Raw genomic sequence first — 27,225 nt, 5'->3', positions numbered from 1 at the left:
TGTTCTTTCTAGAATCGTCAGAACTCAATAATTATCCGAAACGCTTCCGCCCATGTTCGCCATTATGTCAAGTAGATCCCAGAGAGACAAACTAGGCCTATGCAATAGTCAAGTGTGACCATAGATTTATCGGGCCATCTATTAACGAAGGGCTGAGATAATTTGTTAGTGGTTTATTATACCTACTATTACTTTAACCAAGAATAACACTAACTCTTTTTGAACTCATGTGTGGCTTGTCATTGTTTCACATTAAGCCCTTCAATTTTACTACAATACTAATATGTATTTCGTTAAGCGATCGATCCTTGCTTTAAGAATAAGAAGTGTAACCTTCCTAGGCATGATGTTTATACAGCTTGCTGCTATTTATTTTAAATGGTCTTTATGGTTCCTCCTTATTTTAAATGGTCCTTATTCACTCCTAAACCCGGCATGTAAAATCCTCTGTAACATCATTCTTAGTAGACTAACCCCTTATGCTGAAAATGTCCTAGGAGAATATCAAGCCGGTTTTAGGGCAAACAGATCAACAATAGATCAACTATTCACGCTGAGACAGCTTCTAGAAAAGGGATGAGAGTATAACATACTCATATGTAAAAATGTAAAAGAAGCCAAGTATGAAATGCCATGGCGGAGTTCTCGATACCAAAGAAACTCATTCGGAGATCCAAAGTCTGTATGGAGGGTAGAATATCTAAATGACGTGTAAATAATAAACTGTCTGGCAGCTTTGAAATCAACAGTGGACGTAAACAGGGTTATACGTTATATCCACTACATTTTAACCTTGTATTAGAAAAAGCCATGAGGTTGGCCGAAATAAAAACAGAATTGCTATCGGTTCAAGATCCCAAGCATTACTAGCATATGCAGATGACATTGATCTCGTTGGACACAGACCTTTTCAACAAGGTGGAAGGAGCAACAAGTGAAGTAGGGCTGAAGATTAATGAAGAGAAGACGAAATATATGGGTATAAATAGAACAACACGAAAAGAGAGGATAAGACCAAATGTGACGGTTAACACCTTCAATTCAGTGGCGGCCCGTGAGGTAGTGCCATAGAGCCATGGCACTACCTTGCTAACTATCCATAAACATATTTTTTATCTTCAAAACTTTTTAATTCCTATTAATTTTTTTGTGTGTATTTCTTTTGATCTTCATAAATTATATAAAATATGGCAACTATGGGCGCAATACAATCCCTGCCGACAGAGGAGAGTATTCGACAGGAGAATCTCCTTCGCGCCGAAGTCAGTACTGGCACGAGTAAAGAGAGAAAGATTTTACGAGCATTATATGTAAGTGACAGAGAAAGCTATATTGGACTATTAGTATACCTTAACATTAGAATCTCTGTGCCAGGCACGAGGGTATGAAGCCAGGTCTATTTATTTTGAGTTTCTTTACGTGCTGGTTTGTCGCTTTTATTATGTATATTTTCTGTTAAAAAGTTTTTGTATTTATAATTAAACTTTTGGTGCATCATGATCGTGGGTATTTTGATAATATTTTGATTATTTCTTAAGTTTAATTTATTAATTGACAATAAAGATTAGTATTTTAAAAATTTTTTTGGTGGTTTTTCGCTAGAAAAAAAAACTACAAATGTTATAAGGTGTTGTGGAGCTTTCGAGTTAGCTTTAAGAGGTCACGACGAAAAAGAAAATTCAGAAAATAGAGGCATATTATAAGGAGCTGGTCAATTTTAGCGCCGAATTAGACAACGACTTAAAGGTTCATATTATTCAAAGTACCAGATCTTTCAAAGGTCTACCTTCTCCGGACATTTAGTTGCTTCTAATTTATTTATGTCGGAGAAGTTTTCTGCTTATAAGCATCAGTTCTCCGAATCATTTCTTAATGAACCATGGAGACTGGAGACAATTTTAATTTTTAAGCAAAACTCGGTTTAAAACTGAATTAGAAGTAGGTACTGTATTAGCGAGACGAATTAAGTACTACCTCTGGGGTTGTTTCGCTATCGGTTTTATTGTAGAGGGAAGGTTCAAAAAGCACATTTGAAGAAACTATTAAACTTTTAAGTATTTTAGTTACCATTCCTATATCAACATCTGAAGCAGAACGCTGTTTTTCGATGTTTACATCGAAACCTAGTGCTTTAGGTATGCTATCTGCAGAAAAGCATTTTGTAAATTGTATTGATAATTTTAATTATAAAGTCATTGAAAACTTTGCAACCAAAAAATAGAAGAATGAACTTCATATATCGTAAACTTTAAAAGTGACATTACAAAAATTTGTGCATGTGTGTGAATAATGAGATAGTATTATTTTTATAAATTGGTAAATAGAGACTAAATCGTAATAACAATTTTCAAGCACTATCAGCAGTAAATGCTGGTGGTAGGTTAAGAGGTTTTTATTATTAATTAATTTACGGAACTGTTTTGATCAATGTTGGACAATTGCTTGGCACCTCAGATCAATAAACTTAAGATATGTACATAAGATAAAAGTATCCGCGCATATTTTTTTTAGTTTTTGTTGTCAGTATACCTTTTTTTTGACAATATCGTGAATCCGTCACTAAAAATTTTGGCGGCTGCCCGAGTTGTGGCACTACCTTCTTAAAGTGGTACGAGCCGCCACTGCTTCAATTTCGAGAGAGTACAACATTGTAAGTATCTGGGGGTCGTAATCATAGCTGACAACGATGTTACTGAAGAAATAGAAGACAGAATCCAATCGGCAAATCGCTGTCTATTCGCACTGGATAAGCTTATAAAATTAAAAAATCTTACAAGAAGTTCAAAGATCAAAATCTATAAATCCATCGTCAGACCTGTACTAACATATGGATGCGAAACGTGGACCATGACCAAAGCAAACCAAGAAAAGCTCAGACATTTTGAACGAAAAATACTTACAAAAATTTTCGGACCTCACCCCGACATCATCACAAACCAATATAGGATCAGAACCAATATCGAATTAAAAACACTCTACAATGACGCCGATATTGCCCAAGAAATTAAATCACAGCGACTAAGATAAGCAGGCCACGTGCACAGACGTCATAACTAAACTTGCAAACTGGTGTGGGAGGAGATTCCTACAAGCAAAAGACCACTCGGACATCCCAGAATGCGATGGAGAGATGACATCCAAGCAGATCTCCGGAAAATTAATATTCCATTTGACCCTAGGTTGATGGAAGATCGAACAAATTGGAAAAAAGTTGTACAGTGAGCCAAGATCCACCCAGGGTTGTAGTGCTACGTGATAATGATGATTATGGTTCCAATGAAAAATTATTCTCTCTATCCACTGAACCTTGTTTGTTATTACTTTCGCGGGCAATTTCACTTTTAGACACTCCCAGACATTTGCGATGGGGTTTATGTCTGATGAGTTGCTGGGATATAAGGGAATTTCTTGCCCCATCCAAAAAAATTTAATACTTTTAGCTATATAGCAACGTATTGCTCCTGTATAAAGTGCGACCATTACCAAACCATTTGCTCATTTGTGAAACCTGTCTTGTCTGCAAAACTCGTTGCAAAATTCTAATTCTAATAGTTATTTCTGGTTGTTATTACGAAATAAAAAATACTTAATAAAAAATACTGAAAATGGTTATTGATTGTTGATAAAATACTTACTTTATGCTCCCTTTCCGATATTACTTGCACAAAATAAAACAATAGTAAAGATATGGCTGTTTGCATGGTACTCCTGAAACAAAAAACAACATATGCAATATAAGTTTAACATCAATGATTTTTACAAAAAACGGTAAAGTTTCACGATAAAGTTTTAAACATTAAGGGGAACGGAGCAAAATGCAAAATTTTGACGCGTGTCAAAATTTTCAATGTATTTTAAATGTATTTATTTTTTTCGAATCTTGAGAAAACTAATAAGTATTTTTGAAAAATTTAAAAGCAGAATGAAATACTACTTTATTACCGAGGGCCGAAAGTCCCTTAAAATAAATAAAAAGTTTCTTTAGAATGAAATATTTGCAATTAAAAATCACACCAAATTTTCTCTTTTATTTTCACCCCTGTATCTTATTAAAATAAACATTATAGAAGTTTTCAGGTACTTTCAGCCCTCGGTAATAATGTAATATTTCATTCTGCGTTTAAAGTTTTCAAAGACATTTATTAGTTTTCTCGGGATTCTAAAAAAATTTAATGCATTTAAAACACATTGAAAATTTTGACATGAAGCAAAATTTTGCATTTTGCTCCGTTTCCCTTAATATTTATGAATAAAATTAAAGAGAAAACCATCAAAAACTAGTAGCAATGAACGTAACAGAAATGAAGGCGCTATAGATAAACAGCATTTCATTTCAATTTGAGCTAACACAAGTCTTCTTAATGAGAGGTAAAACCTCGAAACACATTCAGGAGAATGGTGGAGTTCGAACTGACAAGAAATTCAATCGTCCACTTTCATTTTAATGTTTATTCTCTACTATTATATAGTACAGGATATGCATAAAATATTATAATATAAGGATAAATGTAATGTAATGGTTGTATGTGATTCTTTCTCGGTCTTCTCACTATCCTTGTAGCTAGTGTCTGACCACTTTATTATTATTCCCAGGGCACGAAAAAGGCACATAAGATTTTCTTTTATATTTATCTACTCTGTAAAATATCTACAATATCTAGGTCTAGATGGTTGAGAAATATTTTCAAAAATAATTTTTACTAGTTGATTTTTGAGGGGGCGTGCATGATATACCTACACGCAAACATTCTTTTACTTTTAACCAAAATATTCTATTAACATAATTACTTTAAACCCATAAATTGAGCCCATAAACTTAAAGCGTTTAGTTAATCAATTTAGCAGCGTAGGTAGTAAGTGATCTGATGCAGTTTTGAATATAAATTTTTTTTGAGATATAACCATATGAAGAATAATATAATTTCAGTTCCTTAGAAACAGTTAAACTGAACCCATGTTCATGAACTATCAAATAAATTGTCAATTAAATAATAAGTGTGGGTTGTTATTTATTTATTAAGAGGTACCTATATCTCTTGCGTACAATAAATGGAATACCTCCTTTAATTTGACCCTGTCAAATGCCTTCTTAAGGTCCACGAAACACAAATATGCCCTTTTTTTATTCGAACGATTTCTCTTGAACTTGCCTGATTGTAAATATATCGTCGATGCATGATCTTCCCGACCTAAAACCTTGTTGTTTTTCTGTTAACATTATAATTTCAATCAGTTTGTTATAGACCCGATACAGCCGCAACACAAAGACTACTGGAAACGGCAGAGATGAGAGTACTGAGAAGAATTACAGGAAATACACTGAGAGATCGAAGGAGGGGTGAAGATATCAGAAGACAATGTAACGTACAGTGTATAAACGAATTGATACTAAAAAAAAAAGAATGGAATAACCACATAAGAATAAAAAGATTTTTAAAAATGTATAAACATTTTCAATTTCTTTGAAACACGAAAATGCAGCAGCTGCATAATACTCTGGTTAAATCGGAAAGTGCAGGAAGAGTCTATACCGGTTTTGGAGGTCTTTTCCCCCTCATCAGTAGTCCCATATCCTCTTCCCTCCGATTTCTCCAGGTATCACACTTTGGGCCTTTCCAAATTGTAAAGAAAGAAATGTCACGGATGCACTAGATCCATCTACCGAAAAACAAACTAAGTTATCAACCGAAGTAACACAGAAAACGACAATAAATATCGCCTCCGTACCACCACTTACTTAGTAGGTAAAAATAAATACATTTTAAAAATGCCAGACAAAATTGTTGTGTAGCAGGTAGCAGGCATAATAGATAGGTGACTACTGTCAAGGTTTTCTTCATTTCCTAGTAGTCCAGAAAGCCACTGCGCATCCGCTAGGAAAAATATTCTAATTCGGATTTTTTGCACAATATTACTCAAAAAGGACTCCTTTTAACAAATTTGCATGTTGCCAGGACCAAAAGGTGGTCAAAAATTTTTTAAACGTTTTTTTTTTGTTTTTTTCCTAAATTTATTATTTTTGCATGGAAAAAGTTTTTTTAGGTTTTTTGGGTCATTCCAAACAGAAAAGGTCTTTAGTGACTTTTCTCTAAAAATGATAGTTTTTGACATATAAGCGATTAAAAATTGAAAAATTGCGAAATCGGCCATTTTTAACCCTCAAAAACTATGTGAAAAACTGAAAATTTGAATGTTGCCAAGGTAGGCAGATATTCTTTAAACATCGATTGATGAAATCCCGAAGAGATTTTTGCAATAAAATATTCAAAACTCCTTTGTTTTTTAATCGCTAATCAAGTGTGCGCGACACTATTTTCCACCGACAGTGTGGTGCAAATGGAAGGAATAAATTCGATATTTCGTAAACCGGCGACTTTAAGAAAAAATCCCGAAATAGGTCGATTTTTATTTTTAAGTTATGATATTGTGGCATATATGGTATACTAGTGACGTCATCCATCTGGAGGTGATGACGTAATCGATGATTTTGTTAAATGAGAATAGGGGTTATGTGCTAGTTCATTTGAAAGGTTCTTCAATTCTCTATTCAGTAATAAAAATATTTCCATAATTATTTATACAGGGTGTCCAAAAAATTTTTATTAAATTAAATTATTTGGCAAAAAAAAAGAAGTAGAAGGACACCCTGTATAAATAATTATGTAAATGTTTACATTACTGAATAGAGAATTGAAGAACGTTTCAAATGAGCTACAACACGACCCCTACTCTCATTTAAAAAAATCATCGATTACGTCATCACGCCCAGACGGATGACGTCACTAGTATACCATATATGCCACAATATTATAACTTAAAAATAAAAATCGACCTGTTTCGGGATTTTTCCTTAAAGTCGGCAGTTTACGAAATAACGAATTTATTCCTTTCATTTGCACCATACTGTCGGTGGAAAATAGTGTCGCGCACGCTTGATTAGCAATTAAAAAACAAAGGAGTTTTGAATATTGTATTGCAAAAAACTCTTCGGGATTTCATCAATCGATGTTTAAAGAATATCTACCTACCTTGGCAATATTCAAATTTTCAGTTTTTCACATAGTTTTTGAGGGTTAAATATTTTTCGCAATTTTTCAATTTTTAATCGCTTATATGTCAAAAACTATCATTTTTAGAGAAAAGTCACTAAAGACCTTTTCTGTTTGGAATGATCCAAAAAACCTAAAAAAAACTTTTTTCCATGTAAATAAAATAGTTTTAGGAAAAAAACAAAAAAAAACCTTTAAAAAATTTTTGACCACCTTTTGGTCCTGGCAACATGCAAATTTGTTAAAAGGAGTCCTTTTTGAGTAAGATTGTGCAAAAAATCCGAATTAGAATATTTTTCCTAGCGGATGCGCAGTGGCTTTCTGGACTATAGGCATAATAGATAGGTGACTACTGTCAAGGTTTTCTTCATTTCCTAAATCTTTCTCGAGCACTGTTACTTCCGCCACTATTTCTTCATCTGTTGTGTGGCAAAAGTGGTGTCTCCGAATCGAAGCAATAAAATCTTCGAACTGAAGAATTTTTGTCTCAATGAGTGGCCAGTGTATTTATCATTCGGTTAGTGATGTGGATTTCCATCCCCCAAGTCATTTTAAAGACGATACGTTACTGTTGTACGTAGTTGAGTCGTGGACTCTCACAGGCGCCACCTGCAAGAAATATTGAGGCTTTCGCATCTAAGACGGCTTGCGCATCTAAGAACTGCATTGCAAGAAATTAACAGGGTCTACACCGTGCAATAGTAAAGCATTAGAAGAGATGGAAAGACTCCGCAAACTGTAATAGGTGTACATAATGATTTTGATTTAAGAAATGTATGAAGAATTTACAGAAAATGTACAATGTATGTATCAAAAGTTGAAATAAATGCAAAAATTGTGTCTATCATATAGTTACATCCTTTTTTAATATGACGATATATTTTAATGTTTGAAAAGTGTAAGACTAAAAAGTAGAAAATAAAAAAATATGAAAACAAAATTTTTAAGAAACGTTTTTCTTTAGTTACGAGTGACTAAAATTAAAAATATTATGAAAAAATCAACTAAAAAGCAAAAAACAAAAAAATGTCGAACTCGAAAGATTATTCGAAAAAAACGTTCGTTAAAAAAATGAAAAAATCTAACACATTCGTTAAAGAAAAGCGTGGGGCGCGTCTTCATCAAATAAACGGTTTTCGCCCCACGCTTTTCTTTAACGAATGTGTTAGATTTTTTTATTTTTTTAACGAACGTTTTTTTCGAATAATCCTTCGAGTTTGATATTTTTTTATTTTTTTGCTTTTTAGTTGATTTTTTTATATTTTTAATTTTAGTTACTCATAACTAGACTTAGGTAAATATGCAAATAAAAACGTATGAAATATGCGCATAAATATGCAGTATGTTACACAAAAATATGCATGTTTATCTGAAAAATATGCATATAATAATAAAAAATGTATATAAACAACTCAGAAAGTAGTATCCGTTTTATTTACAAAAATATTGACAGTATCTTCATATTTTATAGTAATTAACATTTATTTATTTTACAAACTATGTTTAGGTAATGAAATATTTATTAAATTCTGTTCAAAAAATTAACATGTTGTTTAAAATTTTTTAAGAAAAACTTATGGCTTTTGAGTGCATATATTTGTAAATGGAAAAACTTCCTACATCCACTGATTAAATTGGAGCATTTTTTATGGTAGGGGAGCAAAGTATGCTAAATGTGCAGTCACTCGAGCGCTTTGGAGACCTGTTGGGTTGTGAAGAGTAGGTCCTAAAACCAAAAAAAGTTAAGTAATATTTTCCATTTTAGTGGGCGCTTGCCATTTTTTAATTTAATTTTCCATTTCCAACAATCGATTTTTCCGATTATAACGCCATCTATGCGGAATTCGAAAAAATGTTTCGAATAAAAGTTACTTATTTTTTCATAAGTAATCCAAATCTGCAATAAAAAATGGGGACTCCTTTTTAAGATTTTAAAGTAGCTCCCCACCACATCTCGGTGGGGGGTCGTGTTTGGTGCCATTCGATGGATTTTTTAAAAATATTAAATAAGTATATTTTACAGTTTTTCGATCTGATGTTCATTTCGCGAAATATCGCGGGATTCGTATTTAAAATATTAAATTTACCCCCCACCCCCTCACCGTAGGAAGTCGTGTTTGGTGTCATTCGATAGATTTTTAAAAAATATTGAGCACATATTTTTTAGTTTTTCGATCTGTCATTCAATTTGCGAAATATTCGCTTTTTTCTTGTGAAACTTTGGGACTCACCCATTACCTTACGCCTGGCTCAAATCGTTAGATTTTTGAAATATACACTCTTTTGCATGTACTTAACTTACCTTATCTTAATCTGACAATTTCGAGTTTTTTTAAGGATATATTTGCATAACAATTAAAATATTTAAATTAAACAAATCAATAGAAATCGGTGTATTAGTCTTGAAAATATCAAGATAATAATATGACTGTGAAAGAACGAAGGTCCCCCAAATATTTAGAGTTGACTCTTGGTTTTACCAAAATATTAAAATTAATTAAGAAAATCCGTTTTGAAATTCATAAAAATAAAAGAAGAGTGAACTTTTTATGGGTTAAGGCTCATATAGGACTAACGCATAATGAATATGTTGATAGTTTGGCTAAAAAAGCTATTGAATATGGTACTTCACATAATCGTAAGTTTTGCATATCTGACTTAGTTAACACTATTAAGCATCGAGTTAAAAATCAGTGGAGTCAATCATGGCGAGATCTTTGTAAAAAATCCAAATCTCAGTATTCACTGATTCAACCTTCTGTTCCAAATATATATTGGTTTAAAAATTATGTAGTACCTCGAAGATATATAACAACATTAATTAGAATGAAGTTTGGACATGCATGTTTCCCTCTACATCTAGCAAGAATTAAAGTTTTTGATTCAAATCTTTGTACAGAATGTCAGAAGGTTGGTGACTTAAATCATACTTTCTTTGAGTGCGCAAAATATATTCCATGCACATATAATTTAATCCAAGATTTAATAAAATGTAATGTTTTTCTACCTTTCAATGTATCCTATCTATTGTCTCTGAACAGCAAGAACATATATGATTGTTTAATGAAATTTATCTGTGAAACTAAAATTAACCTCTAAACTTATTAATCCTGATAATTTGGTATATTATGTACATATGAAAAAAGAAGAAGAAGAAGATACATAATGGAAAATGTGGTGAGCAACTTGGACAGTCCATAGCGGCCAGCTTTTGAACTGAGTAGAGAGCTGTAGAAGAGTTTGCTATGGAACTCTAAGGACCTCATTGCCTTCCTTATGTATGAACAGAAAACAAAAAAAGTTGTGACTGGCTAAATGACACCCAAGTCCATGCCATAAAAAAAAGACTCTTGGTTTTTTCTGTTTATTTTTTAAGAAAAATTACAACGAGCATAAGTTAAAAACATTTAGTTCAATGCACAATATATTTTATGTTTCTGTTTTTAGTCAAATAAAGGCAAACTAACGCCGTTGTACGAGAAAAAATGTTCAGTACACTATTGAATGATTTGAATTTTTAAGATCCTATTTTTTTATCACAAAAAAATAAAAAAAATAAAAAATGTTGAGCAGTAAAATGTATTCATATCCCTAGATAGCTCTTTGGTAAAAGTAAGAGCTGTTTTGTAAGGTTTTATCCAATTTGAAGTCCTGTTTATTTTCGGCAGTTTCAAATCACAATTCACAATTAAAAAGACCCGTGTTACTGGTTTCAATTTTAAAACAACAATGATTTCTAAAATTGACCATCCCAATAATTTTTTTTCCTATAATAGAGGTACAGTGGAACCTCGACAACTCGGATTAATCGGGACCGCGGCCGATCCGAGTTATCGAAAATCCGGGTTAGCCGGAGAATATGGTAAAAATTAATAAAATACGGTATACATACTTACAGATAAACTCCGTTAGAATTGAAATAACATGAAATATATTCACAGTATGTACCTACACATCTAAATTTCTAAAAACACACAAACACAAACCTAAGCAAACGGAAGCGAACAATACAATACTGTATTCATACAGTCACAATCGGAACGATGTTTTGTTATTATGTATTAGAACAGTGAAAACTAAGACCATTGATTAAAAAAGAATTTTTTAAATAGTCTTTCTTAAACAATGCTAACACAGTTTGAAATAAAAAATAAAGGAATTCTACAGACAGGTGCCTGTTGTTTCTGCCGGCCGCATGTGCCAGGAGACATTTTTACTACCGCTTAGTTCAAATTACACAAATACACATTATCTCTCAAATATTATATTACATACATACATTTTTATTGTTGAAATGTTTATCTGATAATTACCTATTTTTATGGGATATAAGCCACAATTCAATTGAAAAAATAATTTTATTAAAAGGTGGGTTCATTGCATCGCGATGGTTTGCCTTAAAAGAGGCAGAATGTTTATATTCCCTTCAGAGTTGTGACTGCATAAACTTCACTGATGATGCATAAGGATGCTGAAATAGTTGCTATATGGAGATGGTAGTCCAACTCTGAATCGAATATAAACAAAACCTGCCTTGAACCCTTTTTTATCTTTTAAATTTTATTAACATTTCGACACCCAGATGGGGTGTCGTTGTCAAAATACAAAATATGTACTGAAAATCAAAATGTTTATCTGATGAAAATCGGTCCGGGTTAGCCGGACTTCCGGGTTATCGGGGGCCGACTTATCGGGGTTCCACTGTACCTATAAACTATATACAGAGGTATAAACTGGCAGATCGTGTAATCCTTATAATATATTCAAGGAAAAAACTTTAGTACCTATCTAGAGATATTGAAACAAAATTAAATCAACAACAAAAATTCAAGTTATATGCACTTTATGCACACTTCTATAAAAATATGCAAAGTTTGACATTTTTACATTTTTATGCATAATATGCAATTTGCATATTTGCCTAAGTCTACTCATAACTAAAGAAAAGCGTTTCTTAAAAATTTTTTTTCATATTTTTTTAAATACATATTAGCAAAACTATTTTACAATATGATGTGTAATTCAAGTACTGGAATAAACGATTCAGAGGAATATTTGGAGCGCAAATGTAGGAACATGGTTGGCAAAGAGTTGAGTCACGAAAGGAGCCTGAGGCTAGCTCGACTGAAGAACCGGTCCTGTATGATCGTGTGCGTACCACTTAACACCGGCATCTTATTCTCCATATAATCAAATCCGAATTTTATGAATGAATGAATCTGGTTACGACACCGTCCCTTGCGCCGCCCACCTGAAAACACCGATTGATTTAAAACGTTTTGCCGATAGACACACATACACACACTCACCTATTGCGCAATTCCTTTCTACAGGGTGTGTATAAAAACATACTTTATCGAAACAAGGCACTAAATTCCATCAGAATGGGCAAACAGATCAGAACAGAAATGAGGCTGCAAATAGATCAAGAAGTTTGATGCTAAAGGGTTCCTCTTTAAACGAGAAAAAAAGCTCCAAACAGTTTGTTAATATTTTTTAATCTTTTAAATGAGGCATAGGTACCTATGCTTCGTCCATATAATATAGCTGATTCTATTTTTTCAGCAAAGAATTAAAAATATTGAAAGAGTGATAAAAAGTGTTGGAGAAGTTGATGGTGTAGGTATTGGAATCTACTCTCACAGCTTTGACCAGAAGAAAGAGGAGCAATTCTCATTCAATTCATTCAATTTTTTATTTAATGAAAAATCCATACTTAAACGTGGCAGGTCTAAGCAACAACACGAAATCTGTATACAGTATCTTGAAAGATAAAGTGGACCATTCTTTACTTTCTCAAAGTTTCCATGAATACTTTGAAGGAGAACCCCAGTTAGAAACAAGAAATTATTTCTTACTTCAACAAAAAAAGCATTGACATAAATGATACTTTGCTATTTGATCAACTGGTAGCTTTAGTGGATTTTAGAGGTAAAAAAAATTAAGAATGGACTGATTGAGTATAAAAAACTACCTCAGTTTTATAAAAGATGGGATTGATTTTTTAAAACGCACCAGATCAGAATAGTGCTCTGAATCTTTGAAGTTATGCAAGTATGTGTTTGATATCCCTGCTCACAATGGTAATACTGGAAGAAACTTTTCGCTTATGAAAATTCAGTGGATGGACTTAAGGAACAAGATGGGAGACTCTTTCTGCAATATTGCAGGAACTCTACGATTTAAAAATGGATTATTCTAATCTCTAATGTTTACAACTTTATATTAGTAAAGAGAGAGAGTTTAAAATTGGTTGGAATGAAGTAATAATATCCCCAATTCAATTCCTAAAGACTTTAACATAACATGGACTAACGATTTTAGTTATCTTGCTTAGTTATGTTTTGAAGTATGTATTTCTAACCAAGTATTCATTGCAAAAGGATGGAAGAAAACAGGCTTCCAAAAAACCTGTAACCTGTTGAATGCAGGAATGCAAGGGAAGATACTTATTGGAAAACCAACAAAGCGATGGTGGGATGATGTGGATGACGACGCAAGAAATATCTTTAGCAGCGGATCGTGGAGGAAAATGGCTACACACCGTAACGGATGGAGAGGTTTCCTGAGGGAGGTCAGGTTTCGAAGGGTTGTAGAGCCATAGGATGCAAAGATTCACTGCAAAATTGTTGAAAAGTAAATTACATATTAATAGGTATTTTGAAAAAGATTTAAGAGGCCCAAGTTTGCTAAAAAGAGCATCTTCCGTAATTTCGCTTTCCGTAAATTCCACATCCACATGCTGATGATCTTCAAGAAAGGAGATAAGAAAGACCCCAATAATTATTGAGCAATAAATCTTTTAAATACAACACTTAAATTAACAACAAGAACTATAGCGACAAAAATAAATGAACGAATAACTCTTCAAGAGGAATAGCAAGGATTTCGGATAGAAAAATCATGCACTGATGAAGTTTTTGTAATAAGACAAATAAAAAAAAAGTCGCTGGAATACAACAAACCAGCATATACATATAAGGGGTCTAGATTCAAAACCGGACATTTCCAGTTTATGCCATTCCGAGTAAACTGAAAAAAACAATTTACAACTTTACTGTTCCCTATCTCAAATTGGAGGAAAAGTCCACTTTTGCATCTGAACCAATTCTTTCACACTGAATTACTACTAGGAACTGTCCAATTTTGCTCTTTATCAAATTGTTAATATATGGATTTTTAATCACAGATTACAGAGGTGTATTCAACTAATTTTGACCAAAAAGTGGAAATGTCCGGTTTTGCATCTAGACGCCTCATATGTGCCTGATAGATTTGAAGAAAGCGTTTGATAGAGTGAGAATTCGGGACGCGATACATTTATTATATGAAAAGGGAATATCACTGAATTTAATAAAAACCATTGAGAATATAAAATATATAAAGATAACATAGCTATGGTAAGATGTAAGGGAAAACTATCGCAACCTATCAAGTATGAAACTGGCATTAGACAAGGAGATTCGCTGAGCCCATTAATATTTAATCTGATATTGGATGACATTCTAAAGAAAGTTAAAAAAGAAGAGGTTATAGAATGGGAGAAAAGGAAATAAAGATAATCTGCTACGCCGACGACTCCATACAGCCGAAAATGAAGATGACCTACAAAGATTAATTAAAAAATTCGAAGACACTGAACATGGCGAACAGAGCAGCAGGATGTCTCAACAACACAATCTGGAGAAACAAATACCTCACAATGGAAACGAAAACTAGGACATATAAATCAACAATAAGATCGATAATGACGTACACAGCGGAAACAAGAGGAGATACGGCAAAAACACAAAGACTGCTGGAAACAGCAGAAATGAAAGTCTTACGAAAAATAACAAACCAAACCCTAAGAGACAGAGTAAGAAGTGAGGAAATACCTACCAGCGAGATGTGGTATAGAAGAAATAAACATGTGGACCAAAAGAAGAAAGATATAATGGAATCAACACATATAGAAAGAATGACAGAAAACAGAATAGTACGAATAGCAAGAGACAAATCGCCAAATGGAAGAAGATCATTGGGACGACCGAAGAAAAGATGGTCAGACAATGTCAATTGAGGCTAAAACCGAAGTAAAACAGGCATTGAGCTTATTTATAAAGTAGAAAGAAAAAGAAGAAGTAAATTTTGCTGAATTGGTTTGAAGAAAACCTTTCTGACACACTCCGTATATCACGTTTTCTCCGGCGGCGGCGGGCTTATTTCCTGTTTGATGTTAATTGGTACTGTCACACAAGTTAATCAGTGGGACCGTCGGCCATAACAGCTAAAAGTATTTCAATTAGAACAGCCGCTTAGACGAAGAATATGGTCGTTTTCCTTTCCGTGTTTTGGGGCCGACTGGCACGTGACCAGATATACATTATCCTATATTGTTAATATAATATTATGAGGATTCAGGACCATGACATAAGAGCACAAACTTACTTTTTAATTGTGAACATGGTTTAACTATTTTAAAAGAACTGAAAATACAGGGTGTCCAGAAACTCTACCGACAAACGAAGACAGGAGATTCCTCAGAGATAATTTTAAGACAATTTAACCCAATTCATCTAGTCCGAAAATGCTTCCTAAAGAAGCTAGAGCTATTTAAAGATTGCCTCTGGTAATTAGTTTTTCTTAAATATCTCCAGAACGCTTCTATTTGGAAAAACTAAAATTGGTACACATATTTATCTTCCAGAGATAAATCGATTCCATCCATTGCAAATTTCGAGTACCGGTCATAGGAGTCCGTTTTGGGTAGGGCAACAGTTATATTATCGCATAACTTTTTTGTTTTTAATTCTTAAGAATTTTTGAGTCTGGATTATTAGAATCTAAGTTATTATAGTACTAAAAGGTACTCTTATTTTAAGTCGATAGAATACGCCGTTTTCTAGAAAAATTAATTTGAAAATTTTTCGTTTTTTGAATATCAAAAAAAAATTAAAAAAAAACTATTTAGAAAAACGAAAACTGGTACGTTTATTTATATTCGAGAGATGAATCGATTTCATTAATTGCGAATTTCTAGTACCGGTCATATGCGTCCGTTTTGGGTAGGTCAACGATTATTTTAACGCATAACTTTTTTGTCTTTAATTTTTAAGAATTTTTGACACTAGATTATCAAATTATGAGGTATTCTAGAACTAAAAGGTACTCTTGCTTTAAAAATTTTCAAATTGATTTTTCTAGAAAACGGTGTGTCCTACCGACTTAAAGCAAGAGAACCTTTTAGTGCTACAATACCTTACAATTTAATAATCCAGTATCAAAAATGCTTAAAAATTAAAGACAAAAAAGTTATACGGTGAAATAACCGTTGCTCCACCCAAAGCGGAAGCCTATGACTGGTACTAGAAATTCACAATCGATGGAATCGATTTATCTCTAGAAAATAAATATGTGTGCAAATTTTCGTTTTTCTAACTAGAAACGTTCTGGAGGTATTTAAGAAAAAATAATTACAAGACGCCATCTTCAAATGTATGTTATGTAGAGGTCTGATATACGTTTTCTTTTAGGTCCATTCTTGTAAAAACTTTAAATAAAGATTTTAAAGGAACTTTGCCGTAGGTATTTTCGAAATCTATGAAGACAAGACAAAACACGATTTATAACAACGCGTTTCCCTATTATTTGTATAGTAAAAAATATTATCCATGCAGGACATTCCCGTCCGGAAGCCACTCTGTACTATTTCTTGGTACATCGCCTTTATTCTAGTGCCTCTATTCTAGTTCTACTATGCCTCTAGTGAAGCTAATGCCTCTGTAAATATCACATTCTTTTATGCCTCCTTTTTTGTAGATGAGCTTATATATGCCAAAATTCCAATCTGTAGGAATATTTTACTTTAGCTTTCAATTAAACATTTATTAGAACCATTCCACAGTATATGTGGTCCATGTTTCATTAGTTCAATGGGAATGTCTCCAGGGCATGAAGCTTTACCGCTCTACATATATATTCCTCTTACTTCTATTATAATTTCGTTTTTACTTATTAACTGTACTAACTCTTCCATATTAATTCGAACTTCTTCAATTTCTTCCGGACATTCTTTCCTTTTTTTCTATCAGCAGTTAATTAAAATTAATTTCCCACTTTTTGTTCTGGATTTGGTCTATATTTACTGTTACCTTCATTTCTTTTCGTACATATTTATTGAATTTGCAGGCTTCAGTTACTCTATACTTCCTGCATATCTCTCTAAAGTTTCACATTCTCGTTCCCAGAGTTTGGCTTCTTTTGTGGAGCGTTTAGAGTCTTTAGAGAAGTGAATTGCAATATTTATGCATGATTATGCATGTCACATCCTGAGGAACAGCGAAAGATATAGATTACTGCAACTAATTTTACAGAGAAAAGTAGAAGGAAAACGACGACGACGAAGGATTTCATCATCACCATCATCATGGAACCTCTTCTGTCCACTGCTGGACATAGGTCTCTCCCATTCTTCGCCACTCTTCACGGTTCTGTGCTTCTTGTTGCCATTTCTTGGATATTCGGTTAATGTCGTCCATCCAGCGTGTTGGTGGTCGTCCTCTGCTGCGTTTGTCTTCTCTTGGACCAGTCAATTAGTTTTCTGGTCCATCTTGAGTCTTTCAGTCGCGCTATGTGACCTGTCCAATTCCATTTCAGCTTGGCTATACGTTCAACGACATCAGTGATACCTGTTCTTTTCCTTAAGTCTTGGTTCCTTATTTTGTCTTTTTTTGTCACGCCGAGAATCGATCTTTCCATGCGCCTTTGTGCCACTCGCATTTTTAGTGCTGTTGTTTTTGTGAGCGTGAGAGTTTCTGCTCCGTATGTCATAATAGGAAGAACGCATTGGTCAAATGTCTTCCGTTTCATAGCTGTCGTGATGTTGCTCTTAAAGATGTCTCTTAGTGAACCATACGCCGCCCAAGCAAGTGTTATTCGTCGTTGAAATTCGCAAGTCTGATTGTCCTTGCCTATTCTGATTTCATGACCGAGATATATGCCCTTTTCTGTCAATTCTACCACTTGATTTTGGATGGCTAGGTGTTCGATGGGAACTAAATTTGTCATAAATTTGGTCTTACTGATGTTCACTTTTAGACCTATTGTTGAAAATACGTTTTCTAATGCTAGTAGCATTTGTTGTGCTTCACCCAGATCTTCGGTAATAAGTACTATATCGTCGGCAAAACGCAGATGATTGAGCATTTCTCCATCTATTTTTATTCCTCTATTTTCCCACTTTAGCATTTTAAAGGCGTATTCGAGGACCGCTATAAATAATTTCGGTGAGAGAGTGTCGCCCTGTCTCACACCTCGCTTGATATGAATTTCTCTGGTAGTATCATGTAGTTTTACACGCATTATGGCGTTTTGGTATAATGTTTGCACTAACTTTGTAAACCGGTAATCTATTCTACTATTGTTCAGAGCAGTTATAATGCTGTCTAATTCCACAGTGTCGAAGGCTTTGTGAAAGTCTACGAAGATAAGTACCAGTGGTCTGTTATATTCTATCGGCTTTTCTATTAAGGTTTTTACTGTTTGTAGGTGATCGTTTGTTCCGAATTTTGAGCGGAATCCAGCTTGTTCTCGGGGTTGGTAGAAATCTAACTTTTTTTCTAGTCTTGTCGTAAATATTCGGGTAAATATTTTATAGATGTGGTTCAATAAGCTGATTGGTCTATAGTTTTCTAGGTGCGCCTTATCTCCTTTCTTGTGTAGTAAAATTGTTACTGCATTGTTCCATGTTTCCGGTATGCAACAATCTGTTAGACGAAGGTTAAACAAAATTTTTATTTGGTTGAGAAGGGCACATCCACGCGAAAGATTTGCTGGCTGAAAAATCTACCTACGTACAAATTGTACGTAGTTCAACATAACAACCACACATCTTTTTGGAGAAGTAGTGAGCAAAGTACAGATCGTCATGATGGTCGTCAACATCCGAAACAGACAGGCACTACAAAAGGAGGAAGAAAATACCTCCAAAATGATAATTGGAGAGATAGGAAGAGGTGCAGATAGGAATATTGTTAACACACTCGCTTGTATATGTATACTACACGTTCTGTGAACATCTACATAATATTGTTCTTGTTCAGCAAGATTTCCGTTTTTCATACGTCTGAATGGATTTTCTTTTTACGCTTCGATTGGTTTTCTTTTTTTATTTTTTCTTTATCCTCGTTTGACAAATTTGAAAGCCTAATAACATGTTTTTGAAATTTTGTAATATAATACCATTTTTTGCCGTTTCAAACTCGTGATTCATATAATTACCATATGCCAAGCTTTCTCGATTATTACAACATCTAGAATTTGCCTTTTTGTTGGTTCATTTTCAGTTTCACTTAATAAATGTGCATGTAAATTGTAGCTTGCATTCCAATAAACACGCTTAGTACGTAAATGGAAGTAAAATTAATTGCTGGTGTTAATATACTGTTGGTTAACATATTAGAAATTAGAATGCAGTACGACTTTAAATGCAAGCCGACTTTTAATAGGCCTGGATCCCGCGTACGAAAAAAAGTTGATTAATAGCAAGCTGAAAATTTGTTAATAGCTAAACGGTGTCTAGTTAGTAGGACAAATTTTGATGTACGGGAACACTGAAATAGGGGGAGTTTTAATTGTGGAACAGTTTAAAAATCTGGAACGTTAGATTACGAAAACGCCCCATGTATTTTGTCAAACAGAACTTCCAATTGATTTGTTATCGTTTCATTAAATAGGTCTGGATCCCGCGTATGAAAAAAAAGTTGATTATTAGCAAGCTGAAAATTTTTTAATAGCTTAAGGGTGTCTAGCCGGACAAACTTTGATGTATGGGAAGACTGGAACAGGCGAAGTTTTAATTGTGGAACAGGTTAAAAATTTGGAACGTCAGACTACGAAAACGTCCAATGTATTTTATCGGACAGAATTTCCAATTAATTTGTTACCTTTCATTAAACTGTACTGCAAAAATCAGACTGTTATTTATCACAAACTGGGCATTTTAATGAATGGAACACGTAGAACATGTCAAATGACAGGAATTATGACAGGTGACAAATAGCAGTCTGATTTTTGCATAAGAGTTTAATGAAAGGGTAACAAATCAATTGGAAGTTCTGTCCGACAAAATACATGGGACGTTTTCGTGGTCTGATGTTCCAAATTTTTAACCTGTTCCACAATTAAAACTTCCCATGTTCCAATGTTCCCGTACATCAAAGTTTGTCCGACTAGATACCCTTAAGCTATTAACAAATTTTCAGCTTGCTATTAATCAACTTTTTTTTCATACGTGGGATCCAGACCTAAAACTCTCATACAAAAGTCAGACTGCTATTTATCATCAATATAATTCCTGTCATTTGACAAAAATGACCAGTTGGTGATAAATACCAGTCTGATTTTTGCATGAGAATTTAATGAAATGGTAACAAATCAATTGGAAGTTCTGTCCGACATAATACATGGAACGTTTTCGTAGTTTAACGTTCTAAGTTTTTAATCTATTCCACAATTAAAACTTCCCCTGTTCCAGTGTTCCCATACATCAAAGTTTGTCCGTCAAGCTATTAACAAATTTTCAGCTTGCTATGAAATAAAAACACTCCATTGAAAATGTATTAATACTGATAATATTATCAACTATTTTCAATGGGAAATAAGCCACAATTTTACCAAAAAAATTATTTTTATTAACGTTTCGAAGCCCAAATCGAGTTTCGTTGTCAAAATACAAAATACTGTATTTTGATAACGAAACCCGATTTGAGCTTCGAAACGTTAATAAAATCATTTTTTATTAAAATTGTGGCTTATTTCCCATTGAAAATAGTTGATTATAAAAATGCCACAAGGAAATAGCTTCAGAACAACTGATTATATTTTCAATTAATTCGATTAATTAATAAAACATCGAATCCTAAAAATATTTTATTTTATATAAATAAACTAAAGTGCGTAAAAATCGCCCCACTTTAAACTTTTGACTTGAACTATATAGGTCTGGATCCCGCGTATGAAAAAAAAGTAGATTAATAGCAAGCTGAAAATTTGTTAATAGCTTAAGGGTGTCTAGTCGGATAAACTTTGATATATGGGAACACTGGAACAGGGGCAGTTTTAATTGTGGAAGAGGTTAAAAATTTGGAACGGTCACACGCCCATTTATTTTGTCCGACAGAACAGACTGAAACTCTCCGAACAGAGATTTAACTCTCATGCAAAAATCAGACTGCTATTTATCACCTGTCATAATTCCTGTCATTTGACATATTCTACATGTTCTACTCATTAAAACGCCCATTTGGTGATAAATAGCAGTCTGATTTTTGCATGAGAGTTTAATCTCTGTTCGGAGAGTTTAAATATGTTCTGTCGGACAAAATAAATGTGCCGTTTTCGTGTTCTGACCGTTCCAAATTTTTAACCTGTTCCACAATTAAAACTACCCCTGTTCCAGTGTTCCTATATATCAAAGTTTATCCGACTAGACACCCTTAAGCTATTAACAAATTTTCAGCTTGCTATTAATCAACTTTTTTTTCATACGCGGGTCCAGACCTAATATTTTTTTCTTGATCAAAAAAAAATACTATAATGTTTAAAATATAATATTATAATATGCTTTAATATGAGTATACTTTTATAAAAATTTATTTTGACCTCTTTACGTTTAAAATTAATTAATTAAATTAAATTAAAGTTAAAATTAATGCATCAAGCATATTAACTTTTTTATTGCTAACACAGAAAGGGTATTTGACAATTAAAATTGTAACAATTATTAATCTTTTATTATTGGGTATGACCTACTTTTGCAATAATAACTCTATCATACGATAAGGCAGAGATCTAATCAAGTTCGCTATTGTTTCTTGTCGGATGTTAAGTCACTCTTCTTCTACTGCGATAATAAGCTCTGAGATCGAGTTTTGGGTATGAAGTCTAGCTCGAATTCTTTGATTTGGCTCATCCCATAAATATTCTATGGGATTTAAGTCTGGACTACATGTTGGCCACCTCTTGAAGTATGCGGTCCTGCATTGTCATGCATTAAAATAAATTCGTCTCCAATTACGTCCAATTCGTACCAACTTAAGGTACCGCATGCATTGCTAAAATTTCTTCGACGTATCTTCTTCTTCTTAAAGTTCCCTCTCCTATCGGAGGTTGGATATCATAATGGCTATGGTCACTTTGTTTGCTGCTGCTCTGAATAGTTGTAATGAACTACAGTTAAACCATTCTCTAAGGTTCCTCAGCCAGGAGATGCGTCTTCTTCATATGCTTCTTCTTCCTTAGATCCTTCCTTGCATAATAATTCTCAGCAACTCGTATTTTTCTCCTCTGGTAATGTGACCCAAATATTCCAGTTTTCTAGTTTTTATACCCTTCATAATTTCTAACTCCTTGTTTAAACGTCGTAGCACTTCAACGTATCTAGCACCCGTTAAACCTACTCGTTTGTGAAGACGGTTACCCCTATGAATGAAAACAGAGTTGGTCCGTGCCCCAATAGAAATTGCACTCCAGATCATGCAGAAAACACCTCCATAAAGACTCTTCAATGCAGCATTCTACAAATTGCTCTCCTCGTCTTCGGTACACTTTCGTTTTTGGGTCGCTACCATAGAGTCATATTATGGTAACTGAACAGAACAGATCCCCATTGTTCCAATGTCTAGTTCAGATGATCCCGTGCAAAACGCAGTGCTTGACGATGAGCTGCAGTGAGTTTGTGACAAATCGCATATACTCAAGGAATAAGATCATTTTCCTCTAGTCTTCGTCTACTGACTAATAACCACTCCTCTTACTTCACGGAGCGGCTGTTCCACTTGAACAGCATTAACCCATTAACGCCCAAATTATTTTTTTTTGCATTTTTAACGTACTCTTTTGTTTCGTGACATATTTTGAGGTGCAAAATGAAGTCCTATCAAAGTTTTTGTTTTTTCTTTCCAAATTTTTGAAAAAACAACTGTCCTCATTTGAGGACACCGGGCTCAATTACTATAAAATTAAAGATAAAATTTAGTTTCGCAAAATAAGTTTATTTAGTAGTTCTTAAAATTATATTCATATTATATATTTATTATGGAGTTAAAAAACGTTTACATAAATCCTATATTTTTTATGAAATTGTTTAAAACAAATTGATATCCAAAGCGTTACATTATACATTTCTGGCAATATGTTCGCGGTTTTGACGTACAGTTTCGATGTTGACATCTTCGTTGTTTTTCTCCATTTGCTACAATGTGGTTTTTACTATCATATCTAATCTCTTCAGACATATTGCTTCTTGATGTACTTGGAAGACTAAATGGACGACCTTGGTTTATTCTCGTCATGTCGACTTATTAGATATGAATAAGCTACTTGTCGCCTAAATTCTTTGATGAATATATTTTTTCCTTTATGTATCATATTGTATAGCACGCACCCATTATTTACAATAGTCATATCTACCATTCGTGTAATAAGACACGAATACCAAATTTTTTCCTCTTACAGATGTATGGTGTTTTTCTTACAATCAGTCATGGTGATCCACGCCACCCATATATTTCAAATAGGGGATAGTTGGGAAACATGTAATTTCTTTTTTTCCTTTTTACTCCATTGTTGAACTTGGTTGGTGAGAAAAACCGTATCATAATTGGTTCCAATAGAAACACATTTACTGTATTGTTGTTATCAAAGCACCAGTCATATGCACCTCGAGGCTTCTGTTCTGTTCTTTTAGGTCTTTTTTTACTCTAATAATTTTCTCTAAACATATTTTTGTCTCATCCCAGAATCGAAGAAAATAATTAGTTACTAAAAATGCCAATGTAGACATGTAGACTTTTTACACAAAATATATGAATTTGACCAGCGCCCTCATTTGAGGACGCATAATATCTTATAATTTTTTAAAATTTTTTTACTGGGTAGTCATTTTTGTATTTTTTGTGCAAGTTATGGATCTAACCTAAAAAAAACAAATTTTTAGAACTCACCTTTGTATATAAAAAACTTATACACACCGATGCAAGTCTAGTTCAGTAAACTTAGAAATAGTATTTTTCGCATTGGGCTAGTACTAGGTCAAATAAAAATAAAGCATGAATACATACACTTATGCCTACGGTAGTGCTTCTACTAAACCACTGAGGTAGGCAATCACAAAATATTCACGCAGACATTGTTTTATCCCAACCTAAACAAACCGTCTCCAAACGAGGACGCTGGGCGCTAATGGGTTAAGGTGACAATTTCTTATTCGTGATAAAGCGATCATCACGAATAATTGTAAATCGTTTCTACCTGTTCCAGGTCGTCTACGAAAGAATCCAGTCTCCTCATAACGTTGGAACATAATAACAAATTTTGACAAATTTCTTATTGTCGTTATAAAAATCAAATAAACACTTTTCTATGTATATTGATTGCTACTTATTAGACCAGTAAGGATCTGTTTTTAGGTGGATGTGAGAGGTGGAATTCAGATTTTTGCTGATAAAGTTAGGTGATAACTTCTTTAATAATAATTGATTTATGCTCCTTCTCAAATATGCCCGGAACATTAATAAAAAAAAATAAAATATTTAAAAATTTCAAAAAATTTCGTTTTTTTTCTACTTTCTTTGCTTATAACTTTAAAACGATTCATTTTGGAACAAAGTCATATATGAATAAAACAAAGATAATTAAATTTTCTATCAGATGCGATTGGTTAAAAATGTCTTAATTTATCACCCTTGCTGCAAAATAGCAATAAATATAAAATAAGGGGGCAAAACAAGCCTGTCCTTATTCAATGATTTTCCATCACTTAGGTTACACTTGGAACCTTCCTAATTCGCTTAGAAAATTTTTTTAATGTGCTAAAACCGTACACCAAATTTCATTAAAATTGACTTACTAGATTTTGAATAATAATTTTGCAATCTAAACTTTTTTTTAAAAATTAAAATTTTTTAAAATCTTGCACAACAAAAACTATAACATACAAAGATTTTTCAATTTTTTTACATATAAAGAAGCACTCCACCTATCTAATGCACTTTACAGAATTGAAATCGGATTGTTTAAGCAGCCCCAGCAATGTTTTAAATTTATAAACAATTTTTTGGCTTATAGACAAATTAGTCCTGTGGCCAGGAGGGGGTGCTACGGGCTCCTTTATTTAGATGGACTTACCCAAGATTTTTATGTATTTTTTGACCCGTAGAACACGATTTTTTTGGGTAACAGATGATCCGGATGTCAATAAGATTGTTATAAACAAAGAACTTGAGGAATTAAATAACATTGATTTTTCGCAAAATAAAACGCAATATCGCAAAATAAAACGCAAATCTAAATCGCAATTTTTTTTGTATTTCTTGGGTAATTCTAAGCAAAAAATGTTCTTACAAGTTTTTTCGCAGGATAAACGCGAGATAAACGCAGTGGAACTTTCAAAAAATCGAAAAATTGCAATTTTCGAACGCGAATAACTTTTGATTAAAAAATAAAATTCTGCTGACAGCATTTGAAAGTGTAAGTCAAATTATACCGGTTTAAATTATTGTGTGTGTGTGTGTGTGTGTGTGTGTGTGTGTGTGTGTGTGTGTGTGTGTGTGTGTGTGTGTGTGTGTGTGTGTGTGTGTGTGTGTGTGTGTGTGTGTGTGTGTGTGTGTGTGTGTGTGTGTGTGTGTGTGTGTGTGTGTGTGTGTGTGTGTGTGTGTGTGTGTGTGTGTGTGTGTGTGTGTGTGTGTGTGTGTGTGTGTGTGTGTGTGTGTGTGTGTGTGTGTGTGTGTGTGTGTGTGTGTGTGTGTGTGTGTGTGTGTGTGTGTGTGTGTGTGTGTGTGTGTGTGTGTGTGTGTGTGTGTGTGTGTGTGTGTGTGTGTGTGTGTGTGTGTGTGTGTGTGTGTGTGTGTGTGTGTGTGTGTGTGTGTGTGTGTGTGTGTGTGTGTGTGTGTGTGTGTGTGTGTGTGTGTGTGTGTGTGTGTGTGTGTGTGTGTGTGTGTGTGTGTGTGTGTGTGTGTGTGTGTGTGTGTGTGTGTGTGTGTGTGTGTGTGTGTGTGTGTGTGTGTGTGTGTGTGTGTGTGTGTGTGTGTGTGTGTGTGTGTGTGTGTGTGTGTGTGTGTGTGTGTGTGTGTGTGTGTGTGTGTGTGTGTGTGTGTGTGTGTGTGTGTGTGTGTGTGTGTGTGTGTGTGTGTGTGTGTGTGTGTGTGTGTGTGTGTGTGTGTGTGTGTGTGTGTGTGTGTGTGTGTGTGTGTGTGTGTGTGTGTGTGTGTGTGTGTGTGTGTGTGTGTGTGTGTGTGTGTGTGTGTGTGTGTGTGTGTGTGTGTGTGTGTGTGTGTGTGTGTGTGTGTGTGTGTGTGTGTGTGTGTGTGTGTGTGTGTGTGTGTGTGTGTGTGTGTGTGTGTGTGTGTGTGTGTGTGTGTGTGTGTGTGTGTGTGTGTGTGTGTGTGTGTGTGTGTGTGTGTGTGTGTGTGTGTGTGTGTGTGTGTGTGTGTGTGTGTGTGTGTGTGTGTGTGTGTGTGTGTGTGTGTGTGTGTGTGTGTGTGTGTGTGTGTGTGTGTGTGTGTGTGTGTGTGTGTGTGTGTGTGTGTGTGTGTGTGTGTGTGTGTGTGTGTGTGTGTGTGTGTGTGTGTGTGTGTGTGTGTGTGTGTGTGTGTGTGTGTGTGTGTGTGTGTGTGTGTGTGTGTGTGTGTGTGTGTGTGTGTGTGTGTGTGTGTGTGTGTGTGTGTGTGTGTGTGTGTGTGTGTGTGTGTGTGTGTGTGTGTGTGTGTGTGTGTGTGTGTGTGTGTGTGTGTGTGTGTGTGTGTGTGTGTGTGTGTGTGTGTGTGTGTGTGTGTGTGTGTGTGTGTGTGTGTGTGTGTGTGTGTGTGTGTGTGTGTGTGTGTGTGTGTGTGTGTGTGTGTGTGTGTGTGTGTGTGTGTGTGTGTGTGTGTGTGTGTGTGTGTGTGTGTGTGTGTGTGTGTGTGTGTGTGTGTGTGTGTGTGTGTGTGTGTGTGTGTGTGTGTGTGTGTGTGTGTGTGTGTGTGTGTGTGTGTGTGTGTGTGTGTGTGTGTGTGTGTGTGTGTGTGTGTGTGTGTGTGTGTGTGTGTGTGTGTGTGTGTGTGTGTGTGTGTGTGTGTGTGTGTGTGTGTGTGTGTGTGTGTGTGTGTGTGTGTGTGTGTGTGTGTGTGTGTGTGTGTGTGTGTGTGTGTGTGTGTGT

The 27,225-nt window shown here is 34.3% G+C and overlaps 1 protein-coding gene across 2 annotated transcripts in view; it reads right to left on the bottom strand.

The window, feature by feature from the left end:
- The window catches only part of LOC114338227 (uncharacterized), a 212,355-nt gene that overhangs the window by 20,236 nt on the left and 164,894 nt on the right, over window positions 1-27,225 (bottom strand). For both annotated transcript variants that reach the window (XM_028288817.2, XM_028288818.2), the window contains one exon: window positions 3,636-3,708. In XM_028288817.2, the coding sequence (XP_028144618.1) occupies window positions 3,636-3,708 (73 nt within the window). The remainder of the gene's footprint in view (window positions 1-3,635; window positions 3,709-27,225) is intronic.

This window comes from Diabrotica virgifera, chromosome 2 (assembly GCF_917563875.1).
Source record: "Diabrotica virgifera virgifera chromosome 2, PGI_DIABVI_V3a".
Taxonomy (NCBI): Eukaryota; Metazoa; Arthropoda; class Insecta; order Coleoptera; family Chrysomelidae; genus Diabrotica; species Diabrotica virgifera.
The sequence above is the reverse complement of the archived record's forward strand: the minus strand, read 5'-3'. Positions and strand labels throughout refer to the sequence as shown.